The sequence below is a fragment of the Lepidochelys kempii genome, chromosome 8 (genome assembly GCF_965140265.1).
Source record: "Lepidochelys kempii isolate rLepKem1 chromosome 8, rLepKem1.hap2, whole genome shotgun sequence".
NCBI classification, from domain to species: Eukaryota; Metazoa; Chordata; order Testudines; family Cheloniidae; genus Lepidochelys; species Lepidochelys kempii.
Genome location: NC_133263.1, coordinates 105,543,794 through 105,562,923, shown reverse-complemented (window position 1 = coordinate 105,562,923; position 19,130 = coordinate 105,543,794). Strand labels below are relative to the sequence as shown.

The 19,130-nt window shown below is 52.4% G+C and overlaps 1 protein-coding gene across 1 annotated transcript; it reads right to left on the bottom strand.

Moving 5' to 3' along the window:
* Positions 1-1,506: 1,506 nt before the first annotated feature.
* Positions 1,507-17,280, bottom strand: BEST4 (bestrophin 4). The gene is made up of 9 exons (XM_073357922.1): positions 17,129-17,280; positions 16,428-16,522; positions 13,667-13,900; positions 12,641-12,795; positions 12,397-12,474; positions 11,513-11,671; positions 9,815-9,895; positions 3,394-3,548; positions 1,507-2,275 (listed from the first exon to the last, which is right to left on the bottom strand). Exons 1-9 carry the CDS (start codon positions 17,278-17,280, stop codon positions 1,873-1,875), a joined length of 1,512 nt encoding a protein of 503 aa, XP_073214023.1. The 3' UTR covers positions 1,507-1,872.
* Positions 17,281-19,130: the final 1,850 nt, after the last annotated feature.

Here is a 19,130-nt window from a genome sequence, read left to right as displayed (position 1 = left end):
GCTTTGGCTTCAGCCCTGGGTCCCAGCAAGTCTAATGCCAGACCTTTTGAGCCCATTACAATGGGGTTGCAACCTACTTTGGGGTCCTGACCCACAGTTCGAGAACTGCTGTGCTAGAGGATCACAATGGTCCCTTCTGGCCTTGCAATCTCTGAATTAATATGAAGTCGGCACTTGATTAACTGGTCTCTTCTTTTACTGAGATGGGAGGGTGTACAGGAGAGACAGTCCATCTCAGATCCAACATGTGGGCTGGTTTTATAGCCATTATATGAACAACATACCCTCATATCTCAATGTCTGTACTTTGACCCGTTAGCCTTTTACCCCCAATCGGGGATATTGCAGTTTATGTATTCCTTACGCCACCTGATCCTAAACCAAATTTCGCACCCCTTGATAATCTGTACGTTATTCCCTGATAACCAGAAACTTCTACGCTTAAACTCTGTACCGTTTTTTTTGTTTTAACATCTCATCTTAATAAAATTATTAAACATGTCCCCAAACTTGCTGGGGCTTGGAAATTTGGAATGAGACCAGGCTGGTGTTGCTACTGCAGCAGCAGCCTGTAGGGGGCACACTACCTATGCAGTTTCCAAAAGTCACACAATGTGTGTACCCTGTTGCAAACTGTAGGGGATGCTAGTTTATTAATAATGAAGCCTTGAAGTAGCACTGTACATTTACACAAAGCCTGGGAAAAGAGACAGCGGCCCTGAAATGCTCTAAACTACGACAAACCAAATGGAAATATTTTACCTTGTTACCTTTAAATGTTCATAGCTTGTAAACGAATGAACCAGTTTTCTTCAAACTTGGCTTGTTTTTGTAGATTTCATTGAGACGTTACGAAATCCCATTTGAAGAGTATGCCATATCACCTGTGTAGTGACATGTGGTTGTGGGGGTGGGTATTCCATACTGTATTAATTGCATTTGTGATGCTGTAAAAATAGCTCATTTTAAGCTGGGGGGGGGGAGTTTTCATCCTGAACTTTGCATTTCCAAACTTTGAAGGCTTGATTTCTCATCCGTGATCACTGTGTTATTTTCATGGAACTTGTTCTGATCACTACATCATCCCCTTACAAAAACATCAAATTGCTTAAACCAGTTTAAAAAGTTTTTTTAAAAATACAATGTAAGACGATCTGTGGGCTGCAATATTTGGGTCGTTAGGTTAGTGTGCGGGTACTCACGCTAGATAGTCGTCCCTTCTGGCCGTAACCTCTCTGACCTAACAACTGCCTAGGCAGGTGTGAGGGAGCCACAATTCGGGTCTGTCTCAGTCAAAAGACGGCTCCAGCTGAAAGACTGAATAATTCAGACGAGAATCCCTCTTGCGTGTCTTATTTTAGCCCCACCACTCCCCATGTTCCACACACGTTCGATGTCCCTGCATTTGTGTTGTTGAAAACGACTGACGTCAGCAATAAAGAATCACACGGCTGAGGCTAGGGAGAGGTTTATTTACCCTCACAGGAGGCGTCTCACAGCATTTTAAGTTTCCTGTATGAATATTTCTCCTGTGTCCCTCCGTTTGGTTCTTTGTCACCCACTGAATCCAACAGTTGGGCCATGGCAACCGGAGGGGTGTGATGGGGAAGTGGCGACGGGGCTTTGTGTAGAGCAGGATCTTCATTGAACCCTTTGCAGCATTTGAGTTGATCACTACAGTCTGGCTTCCGGCCCTATGGGCCTGCTCCAATGCCCACTGAACCAGGGGGAGTCTTTCCCTTTATTTCAGTGGGTTTTGGATCAGGCCCTTAGCCGGTGGTGCTGTCACGAGCTGCCAGGCCTAGAGGGCGGACACCGGGGACACAGCTCGCACCGAGAGTGGAGTGACAAGGCACACTGAGCTCGCTGCCTCTAGGCAGCTGACTGGTCGATGTCGATGCTCTCGTTGGAGGGCTGCCTCACTTGTATCTGGGGGTTCTCCCTCTGCGGCCCCCGTGAGGCTTCCAGCTGGCTGGGTACCTTGAGGCGGGTGCCGGGTGTGGGGGGCTCGCTGGCCTCATCTTCCGTCTCTTCCTCATCAATGCGGCCCACCGATTCGGGGTCCTCGCTGTGGCGGGGGTTGGGGGAGGGGAAGCTGCCCTCGCCCCTCAGGCGCAAAAGGTGGTGGTGGGCCCGGTTGCTCCTCCCGAAATTCTTCAGGCTGACAGCGGGGGAGGCGGCCGCGGTCAGGAAGCGGTTGAGCAAGGGCGTGTGCATGCGGGGCAGGCTGGGTGAGGGCTCCACTGGCTGGCTCTGCTCCGGGTCGTCGCTCATCCTGGGGAAGGAGTGTGGGATTAGGGCACAGGCTCTGAGTCAGAGCTGCTAGAAGGCAGGGGAAAGGTTCCTGTTGATCTGAAAGCCTTCAGATCAGCGTCAGAGTGCGCTCTGGGGACAAGCTGCTGGCTAAAGCACGCAACGTGCATGGGACAGGCTCCTGGGACAACAAGGTCCCACCCAGCACAGACCTTCAGCCAAGCTGCCCTGGACGCTCCTGGGAGCTTTGCCTCAGCAAGGGGGCTGAAAGGACGCGTCCCTGACTAAAACGTGGCCAGTGCATCAGCATTCCTGGCTTTAATATTTGAGCTTGGGTTTGGCACCTGGAGCGAGGGCTGCTGTGGGTCCCTCGCCTCCCAAGCCAAAGTTCCCGAACACAATTTAATGGGGTTAGTGTAAGAAAAATTGTTACTCAAAATAGCCCCATCTCCTTCACAGAGCTGCTTCTGTACAACCTGGAGTCAGAGCTGCTGCCTAAGAGATGGTTTTTACTCCTGTTAGCTCAACGCCGAGGGAGCTGGAGTCTCTTCTGGCTTGTGCATCATCAAGAGTGAGATATGCTCCAAGTGCAGAGCCATATGATTCTGCACCAAATTTGCTTGGTAAAGTAAGAGATGTTTTCCCCTGACTGCCAGCCCTGCAATCTCACTGCAGACTGGGTTCTTCCCAGGTCATGCATCTTAGTAAGTAATTCAGATTATTCAGGCCAGAGTCTTCCCTCACTTACCCTAGTGCACCCAGATGTCTTCATGTTCTGCCCTCAATTACCCCTGAAGACAACGGGGTTCACTTAGGTGTAACTAAGGGCAGAATTTGACCTGCAGATCTTTATAAATGGATGAGGCACAAGATAGAACTCCCCACCCCACAGCTTGCCTCTTAGATTCCAGGACCAGTTTGTGACACAGGCAGTTATTAGAAAAATCACCTTCCTACTTGTGAACCGAGTAAATCTGATCTGGCGTGACTGAGAGGCAAGAAAGGGGAGCCCGTGCAGCCCTTTTTAGAGTGCGGTTTCAGGTCCAAACCGCCCTTTGGAGCAATCCCAGAGGCTCTTGGCCGTAGCTGCTGCTTCAGGAAAGCTGCTGTTCTCATTCCAAATGAGCCCGCTGACCTTACCGCATATCGAAGGTGGAGCCCAGGAAGGAGGGCTTCAAGGTCTCTGCGGCCGTGGCGATGGTGTAAGGCGGCTGAGCTGTGGATTCATTCCAGTATTTGTCCTTCCCTGTTGGAGGCAGGTTCTGGTACATGTCATCCACGGAGAGCAGTGACACCTAAGGGCGGCAAAGGGCAGGCTCAGCTTCAAAAGGAGGAACACAGCATGCCACAGGCTGGTTGGGTCTTTAAGGGGAGTGGGGCTCAGTCCTGCCTGTGGGGGATCCGCTGATCTGATGCTCTGGCATCAGGTGTTTCAATTCAGTTATCAGAGCCAACTGAGGACGCATGGGCTGATTTCCAGAAAGGGCTGGGGGAGCTCAGCAGGGAAGAAGAGCTATAGGAGGGGGATGGTCCTCTGTGACTGGCCCTGAGGGAAGAGGGTAGCTGTGGCTGGTCTGGGAGTGGGCCAAACCCTAGGCAGGTGGCCCGGAGAGGGATAGGAAAGAAGGATCTGGCCTGGGGGAAAGACACCAGGGAGGGAGCCCTGAGGATCAGCAGCTCAGGAAGAAGTTGGGCATCCCAGGAGGAAGCCGGGGGGGCGGGGAGGGTGGAGGGAGGTCAGCACTCAGAGAGCAGGCAGAAGGGGAGCTCAGGAGGGGCAGAGACCTTCCATTTTACATGTCCTTTGGGACTATTGTCTAAGTCTGTTAGCAGTGCCCACGCGGGGGTGTTTTGAGCGAAGGCGGGCCACGAGGGTGATCCTGACACATGTTTCATGCATCGAAGGCAAAACTCCCCCTCACTCCAGCAAGGACGTTGCCTGAGGGAGAGTCAGACCTGGAGGCTGCATGAGAGGAGGTACGCGAAGGGCTGCTTTAAGGGGGCTGTGTTGGTGAGTATCTGAGTGTTTGTTGTGAGGACAGTGTGACTGTGTGCTGTGTGCTTGATTGGTTGTTTGAAAAGGGTGGGAACTGGGTGTGCTTTGTTCCAGGTGAGCCTTTAGTGGGCCTGACTGCATAAAAAGCCAGTCAGTTGTGAACCAGCTGAGCAGCGAACAAAAGGAGTTTGCCTGGGAGTTCGCCTGGGGAGAGAGCCCTTGGCGGATTCTCAGAGTAATTACTACAACTCCTGAGGAAGCTCGTAGAAGGAAGGTAATATGGATGGGGGGTGTTCAGTTGTTGTGACCTGCACTGGATGTGCTATGTTTGTCTTTCTTCCACAGGACAGATGTGACTTTGTCTGTACAAAGTTCAAGCTGGTCTCCATACTGGAAGAGAAGGTTCAAGGTCTGGAGCAACAGGTATCGACCCTGCGTTGCATAAGAGAAACTGAAGATTTCCTGGACGGATGTCAGGATAGGCTTCTACGGGCACAAGGTTCTGAAGATTGGACTGGAACACATGAGTTATGAGGAGAGGCTGAGGGAGCTGGGATTGTTTAGCCTGCAGAAGAGAAGAATAAGGGGGGATTTGATAGCTGCTTTCAACTACCTGAAAGGGGGTTCCAAAGAGGATGGCTCTAGACTGTTCTCAATGGTAGCAGATGACAGAACGAGGAGTAATGGTCTCAAGTTGCAGTGGGGGAGGTTTAGATTGGATATTAGGAAAAACTTTTTCACTAAGAGGGTGGTGAAACACTGGAATGCATTACCTAGGGAGGTGGTAGAATCTCCTTCCTTAGAGGTTTTTAAGGTCAGGCTTGACAAAGCCCTGGCTGGGATGATTTAACTGGGAATTGGTCCTGCTTCGAGCAGGGGGCTGGACTAGATGACCTTCTGGGGTCCCTTCCAACCCTGATATTCTATGATTCTATGATTCTAAGATTGAGCAGGCTGCACATCGGGGACAGAAGGATGGTGAAGAAATTTGGCATCATGTGACCTCCAGAAGAAAAAAGGGGAATGTCCATGTATCAGCAGGGCAGATACAGGTAAGTAACCGTTTTCATGTTCTCGCCACAGGTAATAATGCGGACAGTGGATCAGATGATACGTCTGAGAGAAGGGAGCAGAAGGAGACTCCGCCGATTGGAAGGCATGGGATGCACTGTCCTAGGGTTGGGGGTTCCACAACCACCACTCCCAGGAGAAGGAGGCGGGTGGTGGTGGTCAGGGACTCTCTCCTCAGGGGGACTGAGTCATCTATCTGCCGCCCCGACCGGGAAAACGGAGAAGTCTGCTGCTTGCCAGGAGCTAGGATTCACGATGTGACGTAGAGACTGCCGAGACTCATCAAGCCCTCGGATCGCTACCCCTTCCTGCTTCTCCACGTGGGCTCCAATGATACTGCCAAGAATGACCTTGAGCGGATCACTGCGGACTACGTGGCTCTGGGAAGAAGGATAAAGGAGTTTGAGGTGCAAGTGATGTTCTTGTCCATCCTCCCCGTGGAAGGAAAAGGCCTGGGTAGAGACCGTCGAATTGTGGAAGTCAACGAATGGCTACACAGGTGGTGTCGGAGAGAAGGCTTTGGATTCTTTGACCATGGGATGGTGTTCCAAGAAGGAGGAGTGCTAGGCAGAGGCGGGCTCCACCTAACGAAGAGAGGGAAGAGCATCTTCGCAAGCAGGCTGGCTAACCTAGTGAGGAGGGCTTTTAACTAGGTTCACCGGGGGAAGGAGACCAAAGGCCTGAGGTAAGTGGGGAAGTGGGATACTGGGAGGAGGCATGAGCAGGAGTGCATGAGAGGGGAGGGCTCCTGCCTCATACTGAGAAAGAGGGGCAATCAGCAGGTTACCTCAAGTGCCTATATACAAATGCACGAAGCCTGGGAAACAAGCAGGGAGAACTGGAAGTCCTGGCACAGTCAAGGAATTATGATGTGATTGGAATAACAGAGACTTGGTGAAAAGAAAAGGAGTACTTGTGGCACCTTAGAGACTAACCAATTTATTTGAGCATGAGCTTTCGTGAGCTACAGCTCACTTCATCGGATGCATGCCATGGAAACTGCATGGCATGCATCCGATGAAGTGAGCTGTAGCTCACGAAAGCTCATGCTCAAATAAATTGGTTCGTCTCTAAGGTGCCACAAGTACTCCTTTTTGCGAATACAGACTAACATGGCTGTTACTCAGAGACTTGGTGGGGTAACTCACATGACTGGAGTACTGTCATGGATGGATATAAACAGTTCAGGAAGGACAGGCAGGGCAGGAAAGGTGGGGGAGTTGCACTGTATGTAAGAGAGCAGTATGACTGCTCAGAGCTCAAGTATGAAACTGCAGAAAAACCTGAGAGTCTCTGGATTAAGTTTAGAAGTGTGAGCAACAAGGGTGATGTCGTGGTGGGAGTCTACTATAGACCACCAGACCAGGGGGATGAGATGGATGAGGCTTTCTTCCGGCAACTCGCAGAAGTTACTAGATCGCAGGCCCTGGTTCTCATGGGAGACTTAAATCACCCTGATATCTGCTGGGAGAGCAATACAGCGGTGCACAGGCAATCCAGGAAGTTTTTGGAAAATGTAGGGGACAATTTCCTGGTGCAAGTGCTGGAGGAACCAACTAGGGGCAGAGCTCTTCTTGACCTGCTGCTCACAAACCGGGAAGAATTAGTAGGGGAAGCAAAAGTGGATGGGAACCTGGGAGGCAGTGACCATGAAATGGTCGAGTTCAGGATCCTAACACAAGGAAGAAAGGAGAGCAGCAGAATACAGACCCTGGACTTCAGAAAAGCAGACTTTGACTCTCTCAGGGAACTGATGGGCAAGATCCCCTGGGAGAATAACATAAGGGGGAAAGGAGTCCAGGAGAGCTGGCTGTATTTTAAAGAATCCTTATTGAGGTTACAGGGACAAACCATCCCGATGTGTAGAAAGAATAGTAAATATGGCAGGCGACCAGCTTGGCTTAACAGTGAAATCCTTGCTGCTCTTAAATACAAAAAAGAAGCTTACAAGAAGTGGAAGATTGGACAAATGACCAGGGATGAGTATAAAAATATTGCTCGGGCTTGCAGGAGTGAAATCAGGAAGGCCAAATCACACCTGGAGTTGCAGCTAGCAAGAGATGTTAAGAGTAACAAGAAGGGTTTCTTCAGGTATGTTAACAACAAGAAGAAAGTCAAGGAAAGTGTGGGCCCCTTACTGAATGAGGGAGGCAACCTAGTGACAGAGGATGTGGAAAAAGCTAATGTACTCAATGCTTTTTTTGCTTCTGTCTTCACAAACAAGGTCAGCTCCCAGACTACTGCACTGGGCAGCACAGCATGGGGAGGAGGTGACCTGCCCTCTGTGGAGAAAGAAGTGGTTCGGGACTATTTAGAAAAGCTGGACGAGCACAAGTCCATGGGGCCGGATGTATTGCATCCGAGAGTGCTAAAGGAGTTGGCGGATGTGATTGCAGAGCCATTGGCCATTATCTTTGAAAACTCATGGCAATCGGGGGAGGTCCCAGATGCCTGGAAAAAGGCTAATGTAGTGCCCATCTTTAAAAAAGGGAATAAGGAGGATCCTGGGAACTACAGGCCAGTCAGCCTCACCTCAGTCCCTGGAAAAATCATGGAGCAGGTCCTCAAGGAATCAATTCTGAAGCACTTAGAGGAGAGGAAAGTGAACAGGAACAGTCAGCATGGATTCACCAAGGGCAAGTCATGCCTGACTAATCTAATTGCCTTCTATGATGAGACAACTGGCTCTGTGGATGAAGGGAAAGCAATGGACGTGTTGTTCCTTGACTTTAGCAAAGCTTTTGACACGGACTCCCACAGTATTCTTGCCAGCAAGTTAAAGAAGTATGGGCTGGATGAATGGACTATAAGGTGGATAGAAAGCTGGCTAGATTGTCGGGCTCAACAGGTATTGATCAATGGATCCATGTCTAGTTGGCAGCCGGTATCAAGTGGCGTGCCCCAGGGGTCGGTCCTCGGGCTGGTTTTGTTCAATATCTTCATAAATGATCTGGAGGATGGTGTGGATTGCACCCTCAGCAAGTTTGCAGATGACACTAAACTGGGAGGAGTGGTAGATACACTGGAGGGCAGGGATAGGATACAGAGGGCCCTAGACAAATTGGAGGATTGGGCCAAAAGAAATCTGATGAGGTTCAACAAGGACAAGTGCAGAGTCCTGCACTTAGGACGGAAGAATCCAATGCACCGCTACAGACTAGGGACCGAATGGCTCGGCAGCAGTTCTGCAGAAAAAGACCTAGGGGTTACAGTGGACGAGAAGCTGGATATGAGTCAACAGTGTGCCCTTGTTTCCAAGAAGGCCAATGGCATTTTGGGATGTATAAGTAGGGGCATTTCCAGCAGATCGAGGGACGTAATCATTCCCCTCTATTCGACATTGGTGAGGCCTCATCTGGAGTAATGTGTCCAGTTTTGGGCCCCATACTACAAGAAGGATGTGGAAAATTTGGAAAGAGTCCAGCGGAGGGCAACCAAAATGATTAGGGGACTGGAACACATGAGTTATGAGGAGAGGCTGAGGGAACTGGGGATGTTTAGTCTTCAGAAGAGAAGAATGAGGGGGGATTTGATAGCTGCTTTCAACTACCTGAAAGGGGGTTCCAAAGAGGATGGCTCTAGACTGTTCTCAGTGGTAGCAGATGACAGAGCAAGGAGTAATGGTCTCAGGTTGCAGTGGGGGAGATTTAGGTTGGATATTAGGAAAACCTTTTTCACTATGAGGGTGGTGAAACACTGGAATGCGTTACCTAAGGAGGTGGTGGAATCTCCTTCCCTAGAAGTTTTTAAGGTCAGGCTTGACAAAGCCCTGGCTGGGATAATTTAATTGGGGATGGGTCCTGCTTTTGAGCAGGGGGTTGGACTAGATGACCTCCTGAGGTCCCTTCCAACCCTGATATTCTATGAGTCTATGATTCTATGATTCACCCTGTACCCTCTCCAGCCAAAGGCATTAGGTGCAGAACTGGGCCCCGGGGAGAAGCATTCTGTGACGGAACAATCCTCCAGCTTCACACTTCCCTAGCTTTTCTCCTTTATTTGTTTCCATTTCTCCTGTGGATTTTTTATGCCTGGTGCATGGTGCCAGCCTAATTAATCCCAGAGGCTGATGTCTGCCACCCACCGTTAGCAGTGCTAGCTTCTCCCTGTCACCCGGGCACCATCCCCTGGGGCTGAGCTTCACCCCTGTTCTGGAGAGACCCCGAAGTTGAAGTTCAGATACAGCCCATTCATTCTGGGTCTTCTCCACTGCAATGCCAATGAGGATCACTTGTGATGGTCAGTTTTGTGATGTGGACATCTGCCTGCTGAAAGCCCCAGTTCACCGGCTCTAGGAACGCCTATACAAGGGCTGGATTTTAATCTGTGACTTGGCGGCAAAAGGCTCCCTGTCCTGCCCCTAATCCCGGCCTGTAGCATCTCTGCGCAGCCCTGATTGTTCCAGTCTGATGGAACAGCCCCCGAGGCATTGAAGATGTGCTGCCGGCACACCTGTCTCTTACACCATCTGCTCTTCGGAGGGATGGGACGCACCTGCAAGTTCCTGTCGATCAGCTTGTTAGTTTCAAAGTCATCGTCGTCCTCTCCAAATGGGTTAATGATCTGTTCTGCTACCTGGAGAGTGAAGGCAGAACACCCCGTGAGATACACGCACTCAGACACCAGGCTCAGGGTTCTCTGATGCCTGTGAAACACGCTGCACCGACAGCTGTTGCTATGGTGACCACTTCTTATCTGCGTGCCACTGATGCATTGGGGACCGTGTAGTGTGTACGCACCCGGCCCCTTTCCCAAGGAGACCACAGCGGAAATGTGGATGATGATGTGGACGATGCATTTGAACGCACACAGTGCAAGCCCAGCTGAAGGGCCAGTCTCGGAGCCATGTGCACTTGCTTTCTCATCTTTTCTCTTCTCTCATTTCGGCGGTGGATTTCCACTTAAAGGCTTTACCGAAAAGGAGCCTCTGAAGCAGGGCTTTGCAGCCCCGGAGGCCTCTGCTTGCCCGCAGAAGAGGTACAGATGGGAAGCGGTGCTGCAATCTTCCCTGATGCTGAGGCACATCTGCCCTGAGCTGGAGAGACCCCTTCTAGGGCAGAGAGTGGAGGTCAGTCCCAGTGGCCCATTTTGTCATTGCTAAAAGGGTCCACAAGAGGGGGCCAGTCCGAGAGAATTAATTTTTGAGTGGGACACTTGTCCCACTAGGTATTGAACCAAAATCCCAATTCATCTCTCACTGAGTCCATCTGATGGGAAAGACTCACTCACCTGGGATACATCCACACCAGTGACTGAGACACAAGCCCATGGGCGCCAGTTGGCAAAGGGTTCACAGCTCTGAGTCAGCACCTCCTAACAGGCCTGAAAAACTCGCTGCACGTAACAAATTGCTTTTGTAGGATTTATCCCTAAACGATGGGGCTTTGTAAGGTCTCCAGCGAAAGCCAGGAGCATGCTGGTCATTCATTTCGCTGTGAAAGGCATATATATTGATGCAATTTTAATCATTATGTCTATTTACTGAAAATCTGACCTGGTCACTCTGGGAAACACTGCTGTAGATGAGAAACTACTTTAGACAAGAGTTTGAGCCATTAAAATTAAGTTTTGACTCTGCTACGCCTGTTATCCTGCTGTTGTCCGTGTGACCATTCTGCTGCTAATATTCTTGCGCACGACTCATTTGGCTCTTTGGGCCTCAGCTCTTTGCCAATAAACGTATTTGTATTAGAAATAATTCGTAGCACTGTGGTGCCAAGTGAAGTGCGATGCCTCGGCTGGATTCACCAAGGTGATGTGCGCACTGTTCTTTTTCCGGGACAGCGAACCTAGTGCCTAGGAGCGTCCAGGGACAGGCACTGCACGGAGCGCCGTGAGGACTTGGGGGTGGCTCTGTGTACACCTCGCACTGGCCTGCACAGAAAGGGCGAGTCTGCAGAGACCCAGAAGTACCGGCTTGTGGGGCCAGAGGCTGTTGGTTTCAGGGAGCTGAACCACAGCAGAGATAGACAAAGCTGGTTCATGCTAAGGGCAGACAGTGGGTGCCCCTGGGGAGTGTGTCAGTGACCTAGAGGTGAAAGGCTCCTCCTTGATTCCCCTGACATCCCCCAGGACCCTATGTCACGTTCACAGAGGGGACAGGGGCTGCAGGGGAGTCTGACAACCGGGGGCAAGGTCAGATCTCCCACCAAGCTGGTGCCCGGCAGGGTCCTGCGCCAGGACTGTGCTCACCTTCAGCCAGCCAGCATAGAAGAAGAACTGCAGGAGGGTGGTCAGAGGGACGTACAGATCCAGATCCCGGTCCTGATCCTGCTCTGGGTCCAGGGGCTCCAGAAACTGCCGCCCGATCACACAGAAGGCGAAGAAGGAATAGACAGCGATTGTGACTACCTGCAACAGAGGCTCTCCGTTAGCCAGAGCGGGGTGGGGAGAAGCCACTGGCTAGTCCCAATGCAAATGGAGAATCCCAAAGGGGGAACTACTGCTTTGAAAAATGAGACTAGATACAGTTTGACAGATGGAGATAGATGAGAGTAACACTGAGATCCCGGCACTGGTGAGCGTTAAAGAGTCTGGGGCACATCTCACAAGAGTAGCGTGCTGTGTAAATTGGTATCCTGGCCAAATTCCAACTTGGGTGATTCCATGCTGCCACTTTACACTCTTCCTACAGTTTCATTAGGAAACTGGATCCTTTTCCCTTCCCTGTTTGAACCCCTCCTTGTCCAATGTTGCTGTGTGCTGTTAAACAGCTGCTGCGCCCCACCCCAGAGGTGGATGCAGTGTAGTGGTGGGTGAAGCGCCAAGTGCTCTGGGATGAAAAGTGATAGAGAAATTCAAGTTGTGTCTAGGAAGACAAGGATCTACCGCACCATGGGTCAGCCCCCAGGGCCCCATAAACTCTCTGAAGATGCTATATGTAGAAGGTAATCTCTACCCTGTAGAAGTAGCCTGAAGTAGTGGCTTACATGTGAAGGGTGTTAGGGAAAGGAGCTGATTCCCTTGCTGTGATTGGGTTGGAGGGTTCAGTTTCCGTGGGCCGTGTGGTTCCCATCTCCTGATCCCATTGGAGGGTTGGAAATGGAAGGTGAGCTGAAGGCCGGGCACTCACTGACCTGTGTGTACACCAATGGGATGCTGATCCAGTCGTAATGGAACAGCATGCTGCATTTGGCACGGTACAGATTCAGTTCCTACGCAGAGAGGGGAAAGTGGGGGTTATCACCTGGGTGACAGCAGCCTTGGACAGGCTCCCCCCCACCAGCAGCTGACACTCCTCCTCCCCAGATCCCAGCAACAAGCCCCCTGTTTCACACACCCCCGCCCCATCCCTTGACCTTCCAGTCCCTGCAAACTTACATCTATGAGTAAGCGGAGGGCCACGTCGTCCCTGACCCGCCCATCTCGCCTCGCCTGGGCAGCCAGGTTGGTGAACCACACGCAGGGGATCCAGTACTTGTTAAAGTCCGAGTGGAGGCTCTCAAACTTCTTGCGCTCTTCCTGTGTCATGAAGCCTGTAGCGTGGGAGACAGCAGGAGGGCAGATATTCAGGGTCCATGAATCCAGCACTGGTGAAAAGGACCAGATTGTCTGGCCTGGCTGCAGCAGCCCTCCATCCTCAGAACAGATAAGGCGCGGGCAGCAGCAGGGCAAGCTCCTCACACACTGCTCCATCAATGTGCCCCATCTTGAGATGGGGGGTGCCCTCTCCAGGGGCAGGGAGATCAGTCTCCATGACCCGCTCAGTCCTTGATCTCTCTGCTGATGCTGCCAGCAAGGGAGTTGGTTGGGTGGGGTGGGTTTTGTGATGGGCACCCCTGTCTTAGGAACCGGATTGAGACCAAAGCTCATTTCACACAGACCACCAGGCAGCCATCAGCTGGTAGCAACTCCCAGTGACTACCGACTTGGGCTGGATCTGAGCTCTGCCTCCCGCCCCCCCTCCCCGAGCTGTCCAGCCCCCTTTCTGTGACTCAGACAGCCATGGGAGCCCCTGGAACCAGTTCCATCCCTCTGCCTCAGTAACTGGTGATGAACTCAATGTGGTTTCACTGCTAACCTGGCCGCCTGGTTGCCCAGGAGGGAGTCGCTCCAGGGTCACAGATTCCAGAGGAAGGCTCCCACCCCTAGAGTCTACATTCAGTGGAGGGAGGAGGAGTCTCCAAGGCCACCACTGAGCAAGGCATAGGGAGAAATGGGTCCCTCGGGATGGAAGGGGGACAGGAAATCATCCAGGCAAGAAAACACACCCTGCCAAGCTAGGCTTTCCCTGGACACTGGACCTTAACTCCAGCCCTTGCTGCTCCTTAGGCAGAGAGCTGCTGGCCGTAGCCTGGAAATTAACCAACGCATCAGTGCTCTGCCCCGGCCCTGAGACGAGCTCACCTGCATCTACCAAATGGTCCATGGTTGGAAACCTCTTGAGCACCCTGGTGCTGACAGAGCGCAGGATGAGCACGGAGGACAAGTTGGCGTAACGGATGAGCGAGCGCCGCAGGATCCTCCCCTTTTCATCCTTCCCGTGGACGGTGCTGGAGATGACGCACATCAGCTGGTCAGGCAGCGGGATGCTGGTGTACTGGGCCCACCACCTGTTCACGATCAGCGTGACGTAAAAACCTGCCCAGGGAGATAGCCCACAGGGGCACGGTTACTAGCTGGGGAGGCCGAGCATCGGAGACCCAGCAAGGAGAGAGGCAGGAGCAAGTGGGGTCATTAACTAGGGATGGTGTCTGGTGACTTGCGGGCTGGGCTGAGTGTGAGGGGCTGGCAGAGCTGCAGTGTGGGCCGTGGCTGTGTTGCCTTGTCTAGATGGGATTTGAGCGTGTGGGAGCTCACGTGTGCTAACGGGCGTGTTTTAAAAGACAAGTGCAGACAAGGCTTATGGGGCCCCATTTCCAAAGGGATCTAGGCACCTAGAGAGACTGACAGGTGCTTCTGAAAATCCCAATTGGTCCCTCTCTAAATCCCTTTGAAAATCTGGCCCATTGCCTTCAACATCCACTAAAATGGTTGAGTGAAAACCTACCCTCCTCCACTGGCTTTAACATGATCCATTCAGCGTGTATGAGCCCTTCACACTAGAAGACTTCCCCGATGCATTAGGTGGAAGGTGTTAGCCTGCTTGTTAACATCAGCCCTTGGAATCCAAATCTAAGCCAAGCCTGAGCAACAGCGGGGCGAAAACTCTCTTGGTTAAAGAATCACTATTCCCATCCTTCATGTGAGGACCAAAAGTTCCACACCAAAGCCAGGGCAAAGCAGACCTCCCATAGCTCATATCCCCAGCGCAGAAACAACGCTGGTGTTTTGGGGGCAGGGCAACGAACGCTTTCCACCCTTTCTACACACCATAAAGAAGAGACAGATTTTCCCCTCGGCCAGTTTCCGCCTGTGACAACTGTATCAGCACTCTGATCACTGGACCACCAACTGCATCGCTCTGGAGGAAATCTGAGGGGCAAAGCTGGGCCTAACTGGGGATGGGCAGGAGATCATGACAAGGCTAATTAGCCCATGAGCCCAGAAAGTAGAAAAGGCACAGGAAGGAAGAGCAGGGGGTAGACTAGAGCAGAGAGAAGCGACATGACTGACCCACCCACCTACCCACTTTCAGAGCCAGAGCCCTCTGCCTCTCAGAAACCTTCTGTCTCCCCCTCCATGGCTGTGAGCGCTAAGGATTGCATGCAGCTGTAAGTACAGAGCTGCACAAGTTTGTACAGTTGGTGGGGAGAACGCTGTAAATAACTTGCACAAGGTGTGTAACCAGAAGATGGTCTCCGAGCGGTTTGTGGCTAGAAAAGAGACAGAAGTGGGAAGACACCTGGTCACCATGTTTGTCTGGTTTCTGTGGGAGACGGATTTCTCTGTGGCAAGAGAGATAAAGAGTAGCTGAGCTGTTTGGAGGGACATTGTGCTTTTCCTTTGACTCATTTCCCCTGGCAATAGCAGAAGGATCAGGACTGACATCTGATAACCTACAGCTGGGCTTGAATGAACAGCTCCAGCATTTAGCCAGACTCTGGCTGAATTCAATAGAGGAGATTTTGTAAAGAGCAGTGAAAAGACCAGAATCCCCGAGGGAACAGCTGGTAGATCCATCAGCTGAGGCCTTTCAGGGATGCTCAGACAGGGTGAAATTCACCCTGTTCAGTGGAGCCCACGCCTTGTGCCAGCCAGCTCTCTGAATGGGGTGAATTTCTAGCTCTTGTGAATATCAGGCCTGGGCACCAGGGGGCAGCCCGCGGGCAGGCAGCCACCCGAGCTCAGCAGGTTAGCTACTGCAGGAGCCACCTCTCAGAAAGGAGCAAAGAAGTTCCTCATTTCTCTGGCACATGGGAGGGGCAGGGTGCCACTAAATAATGCACCAGTCATCTGTCAGAGATAATCCCGTTCCCAAGGCACAGCAGGGTGGGGAGAGGTGTTCATGGGCGCCACTGCATTCCCACAAACTTTTCCCAGCATGGGAAGCTTTGGCTCGGTGAGGGCTTGTTTTAGCCGGTAAATGTCTAATCATTAATCCCTCGCTCCGTTTTCCATGTCTCCCCATTCATGCTTGGTGCCCCCTCCCACCCCTCCCTTCTGTCCGTGCCCTCTGCTCACACATACAACAGTCGCTCACGTTTTTGCAGGACTTCTCTTCCCCTGAGGATCCTAAATGTGCTGCACTTATCCACAGGGGTTGCTGAAATGCAGCCACCTCTGGGGCAGAACAGCAGTGCTACATAACAGCTTAGCAGAGGGAAGGAGAATTCTGCAGGGGGAATAGAGAGGCCGAATGGACAATATTGGGAGGAAGTGTGGTCAAGTGGGAGACAGGATGCCTGAGTTCTATCCCTGGGTCTGCCTCTGATATGCTGTGTGACTTCGGGCAAGTCATTTTCACCTGCTGGGGGCTCGGTTTGCTCATCTGTAATATAATGGGGATGATAGTGCTAACCCTCCTGTGGCAGGTGCTTTAAGATCCTGGGGTGAAAATAACTGTTGTCACCTTAATTGGAACTGGGCTAACTGCCCGTGTGTTTCTGGGGCCTGGAGCCAAAGAATCAGGGATCCCTTCCAAGAGTCATGCCCTGGCCCATCTGATCCATTCGCTCCAGCCTTAACTGGCCATTAAGGATGGAAAACAAAGTAGGGGGCACTTTACCCAGGACAAAGGACATGGGGATGAGGTCCGTGGAGCGGTTGCAGTACTGAGCCACTTTCACATAGACACGCTTCTGCTCTTCAGTCAGCAGCCGCCTGCAGGGACACAAAGAGCCGGGATCAGGTGCTTAACCTGGTGTGCGTTATTGCCGGGAACCTCCAACTCCGCTCTGTGCTCATCTTCAGACTCCCCTTCCTCTCACTGGCCCGTCACAGGAGCACCAGCTCCTCCCTGCTCTCTCCCTCCCCAAGTGACCCCACCCCCCAGCCTGCGATGGATGGCTCGCTGTGGTATATTTCTTCAGGAGTTTCCACTCCAGCTGTCATGTGCCAAGCCAGGGATCTTTCACTGATGGGGGCCTGCGGGATCTCTCCAGTGGCAGGTTTTCCCTCAGACTAGCATTTCCTGATGTTTTCCAGTCAAATGGACGGATACTCTAATGGCAGGCACTGTCCATCGGCAGAAACAGGGTTAATAAAAGAGAAGCAGCAACAGCAAGTGGGTAAAGGACACAGGTGTTTCCAGCAAGTCCGCATGCGAGTGAAACAGACTGGCTGCTGCATGAGAAGGGAACAGCCTACTACTGCTACCGGCTCATGAAATCAGTCCTTTATCCCAGGTGGCAGAGGGCTGCCATAGGTCCTGGGTTCTGTCCCTGGAGTGTCAACATCCCATGTGGGGAAGCCATTCCACAGACTCACCGGTAAGTGATGCTCAGCATTGTGTACAGCATGACAAAGACAATGAACTCCTTGTACAGCAGTTTGTAGATGCTCCCCTTCCACCTGAAGAGCAGCTTGGAGAAGCCTCCGAACTGGGCATTGGCCACCTTCAGCGTGTAGGAGACTGTCATGGCTGCCTGCCTCCGCCCCCTCCGGGCTGCAGTGGGGAGAGACGGCACTAGAGTGAGATTTCCCCTCCGCCTCCCTGGAGCTCCGCCTGCAAGTCTGAGGAAGCTCTGTGGTCTCAAGTGCCACGGCTGGAGGTCACAGACCGAGCCTGAGCCCGCTTCGGGCCACCAGGCTGGGATCCAGCGGCCAGCACGCATTTCCAGTGCAGGCCTCATAATAATCCATGGCCGCAGATGCCACACTCGTCAGCCAACTGCGAGCCCATGCTCCTTCAGCCACCAATGGGCAGCCGTGCGCCTCGACGCACACCACCTGACACCTCCCATGCAGTGGGTGGGGCATGTGTAAGCCACGCTAGGCGTGCATGTCTTTGTCGCTCTCTAGTGGTTGTTCCACATCAGAGGATAAGAACCTACTACATCTACCATGTGATAGTTATTCTTTTAGCTCAGTTGGTAGGGGCTCATGCTGAGGGTCCGGTGTTCCATCCCTGGTGAGGACCCACCATGGTGCTGATGGGGAAACCATACACGTGCACAAGCATACACACCCAGAGCAACAACTGTTAATAGAGGGCACCAGCTGATCGACACACAGGCGAGTGCATACACCCATTGCTAGCAGACAGTGCCAGCTGAGCAGATGCTTCCCTTCGTAATGTCAGTTTTATTAATACATATTGGTTCCAATTCAGACCAGGTGTGATCAGCTAGAACTGGGCTGAGCTCAGTGGAGTTACAGCCACCCACCCCAGGTCTGGATTTGCACTATCCCATCTTACGTGGCTATAATAGAGAGTCCTAGGCTGCAGCGTGGCTCATTATTGACTTGTCACTCTCCCAGCTTAGCATGTAAACCCACAGCTGGTGCAAGGCACGGTGTGAACCGAACGGTTTGTAGGGAGGCTGGCGGGCATAGAAGCCCTTTCTCTGGGGGGCTCTGCTCTGGGGAATACCCATGCTGTACGGTGCAGTTGGGTGAACACCTGCTCCTCAGGCAGGTCAAAAGTCAGCCCCTGCCTGGGATGGTGTAGCAGCTTCCAGAGAAGGGGATGCAGCCCAAACAAGGTGGTGACCCCTCCACCTTCCCACCCGGCTTCCCAGAGTCCCCCTTGAAAACCATTTAAGGGAAACAGTGCCGCTTCGGCTCAGACACTCGCGTGGAGAATACACACGCTTTGTTTCTGTTCAAAGAGCCGGTTCAGTGGCAACAGCTGATTCTCCCACACACTCCCCTACAAGACACTGCTAGTCCAGAACTCCTTGAAGGGGGACGCCCACAAATGAACGGACCCCCGCTCCTACCCACATCAATTGCTGCTCCCCTGGAGGGGAGAGCCTCCTACCTGCACCAGGAGTCCCTTTTTGTCCCACCAGCGTCCAGGCAGCGAGAGAGCCTTTACGTTCTCCCTTTAAATACCTCCCTGTGGCTCATAAACCACATTCCTCAGGGTGATGGATTGGGGGTTAGCACCAGGCAGAGAACAGGGAACTGACAGGGAGGGTCACACCAGCCATGTCTCTGCCGGCTGTCCAGAGGTGTCCTGAATTTAACTGAGCCCCTCTGGCGAGATATAGCCAGCACTCTGACTCGCAAGGCTCCCAGATCGTCCTGCTGGACTCACACAGGCCTGCCTGGCACATGGCACGTGGCCACTCACATCAAATGGGGATTGCCTGCTAACTCCCAGTGCAGCAGAGATTCAGGAGAGATCCATGCACGGCTGCATCCTGGGATTCCTGCTCAACCTCCCCAGTCGCGCCGGGCAGTGCTGCCAGGAGCAGGGGCCACCGGGTAATTTCCACACACGAAGCGCTGCACTGTGGGATGGCGAAGGGAGGACCAGCTGAAC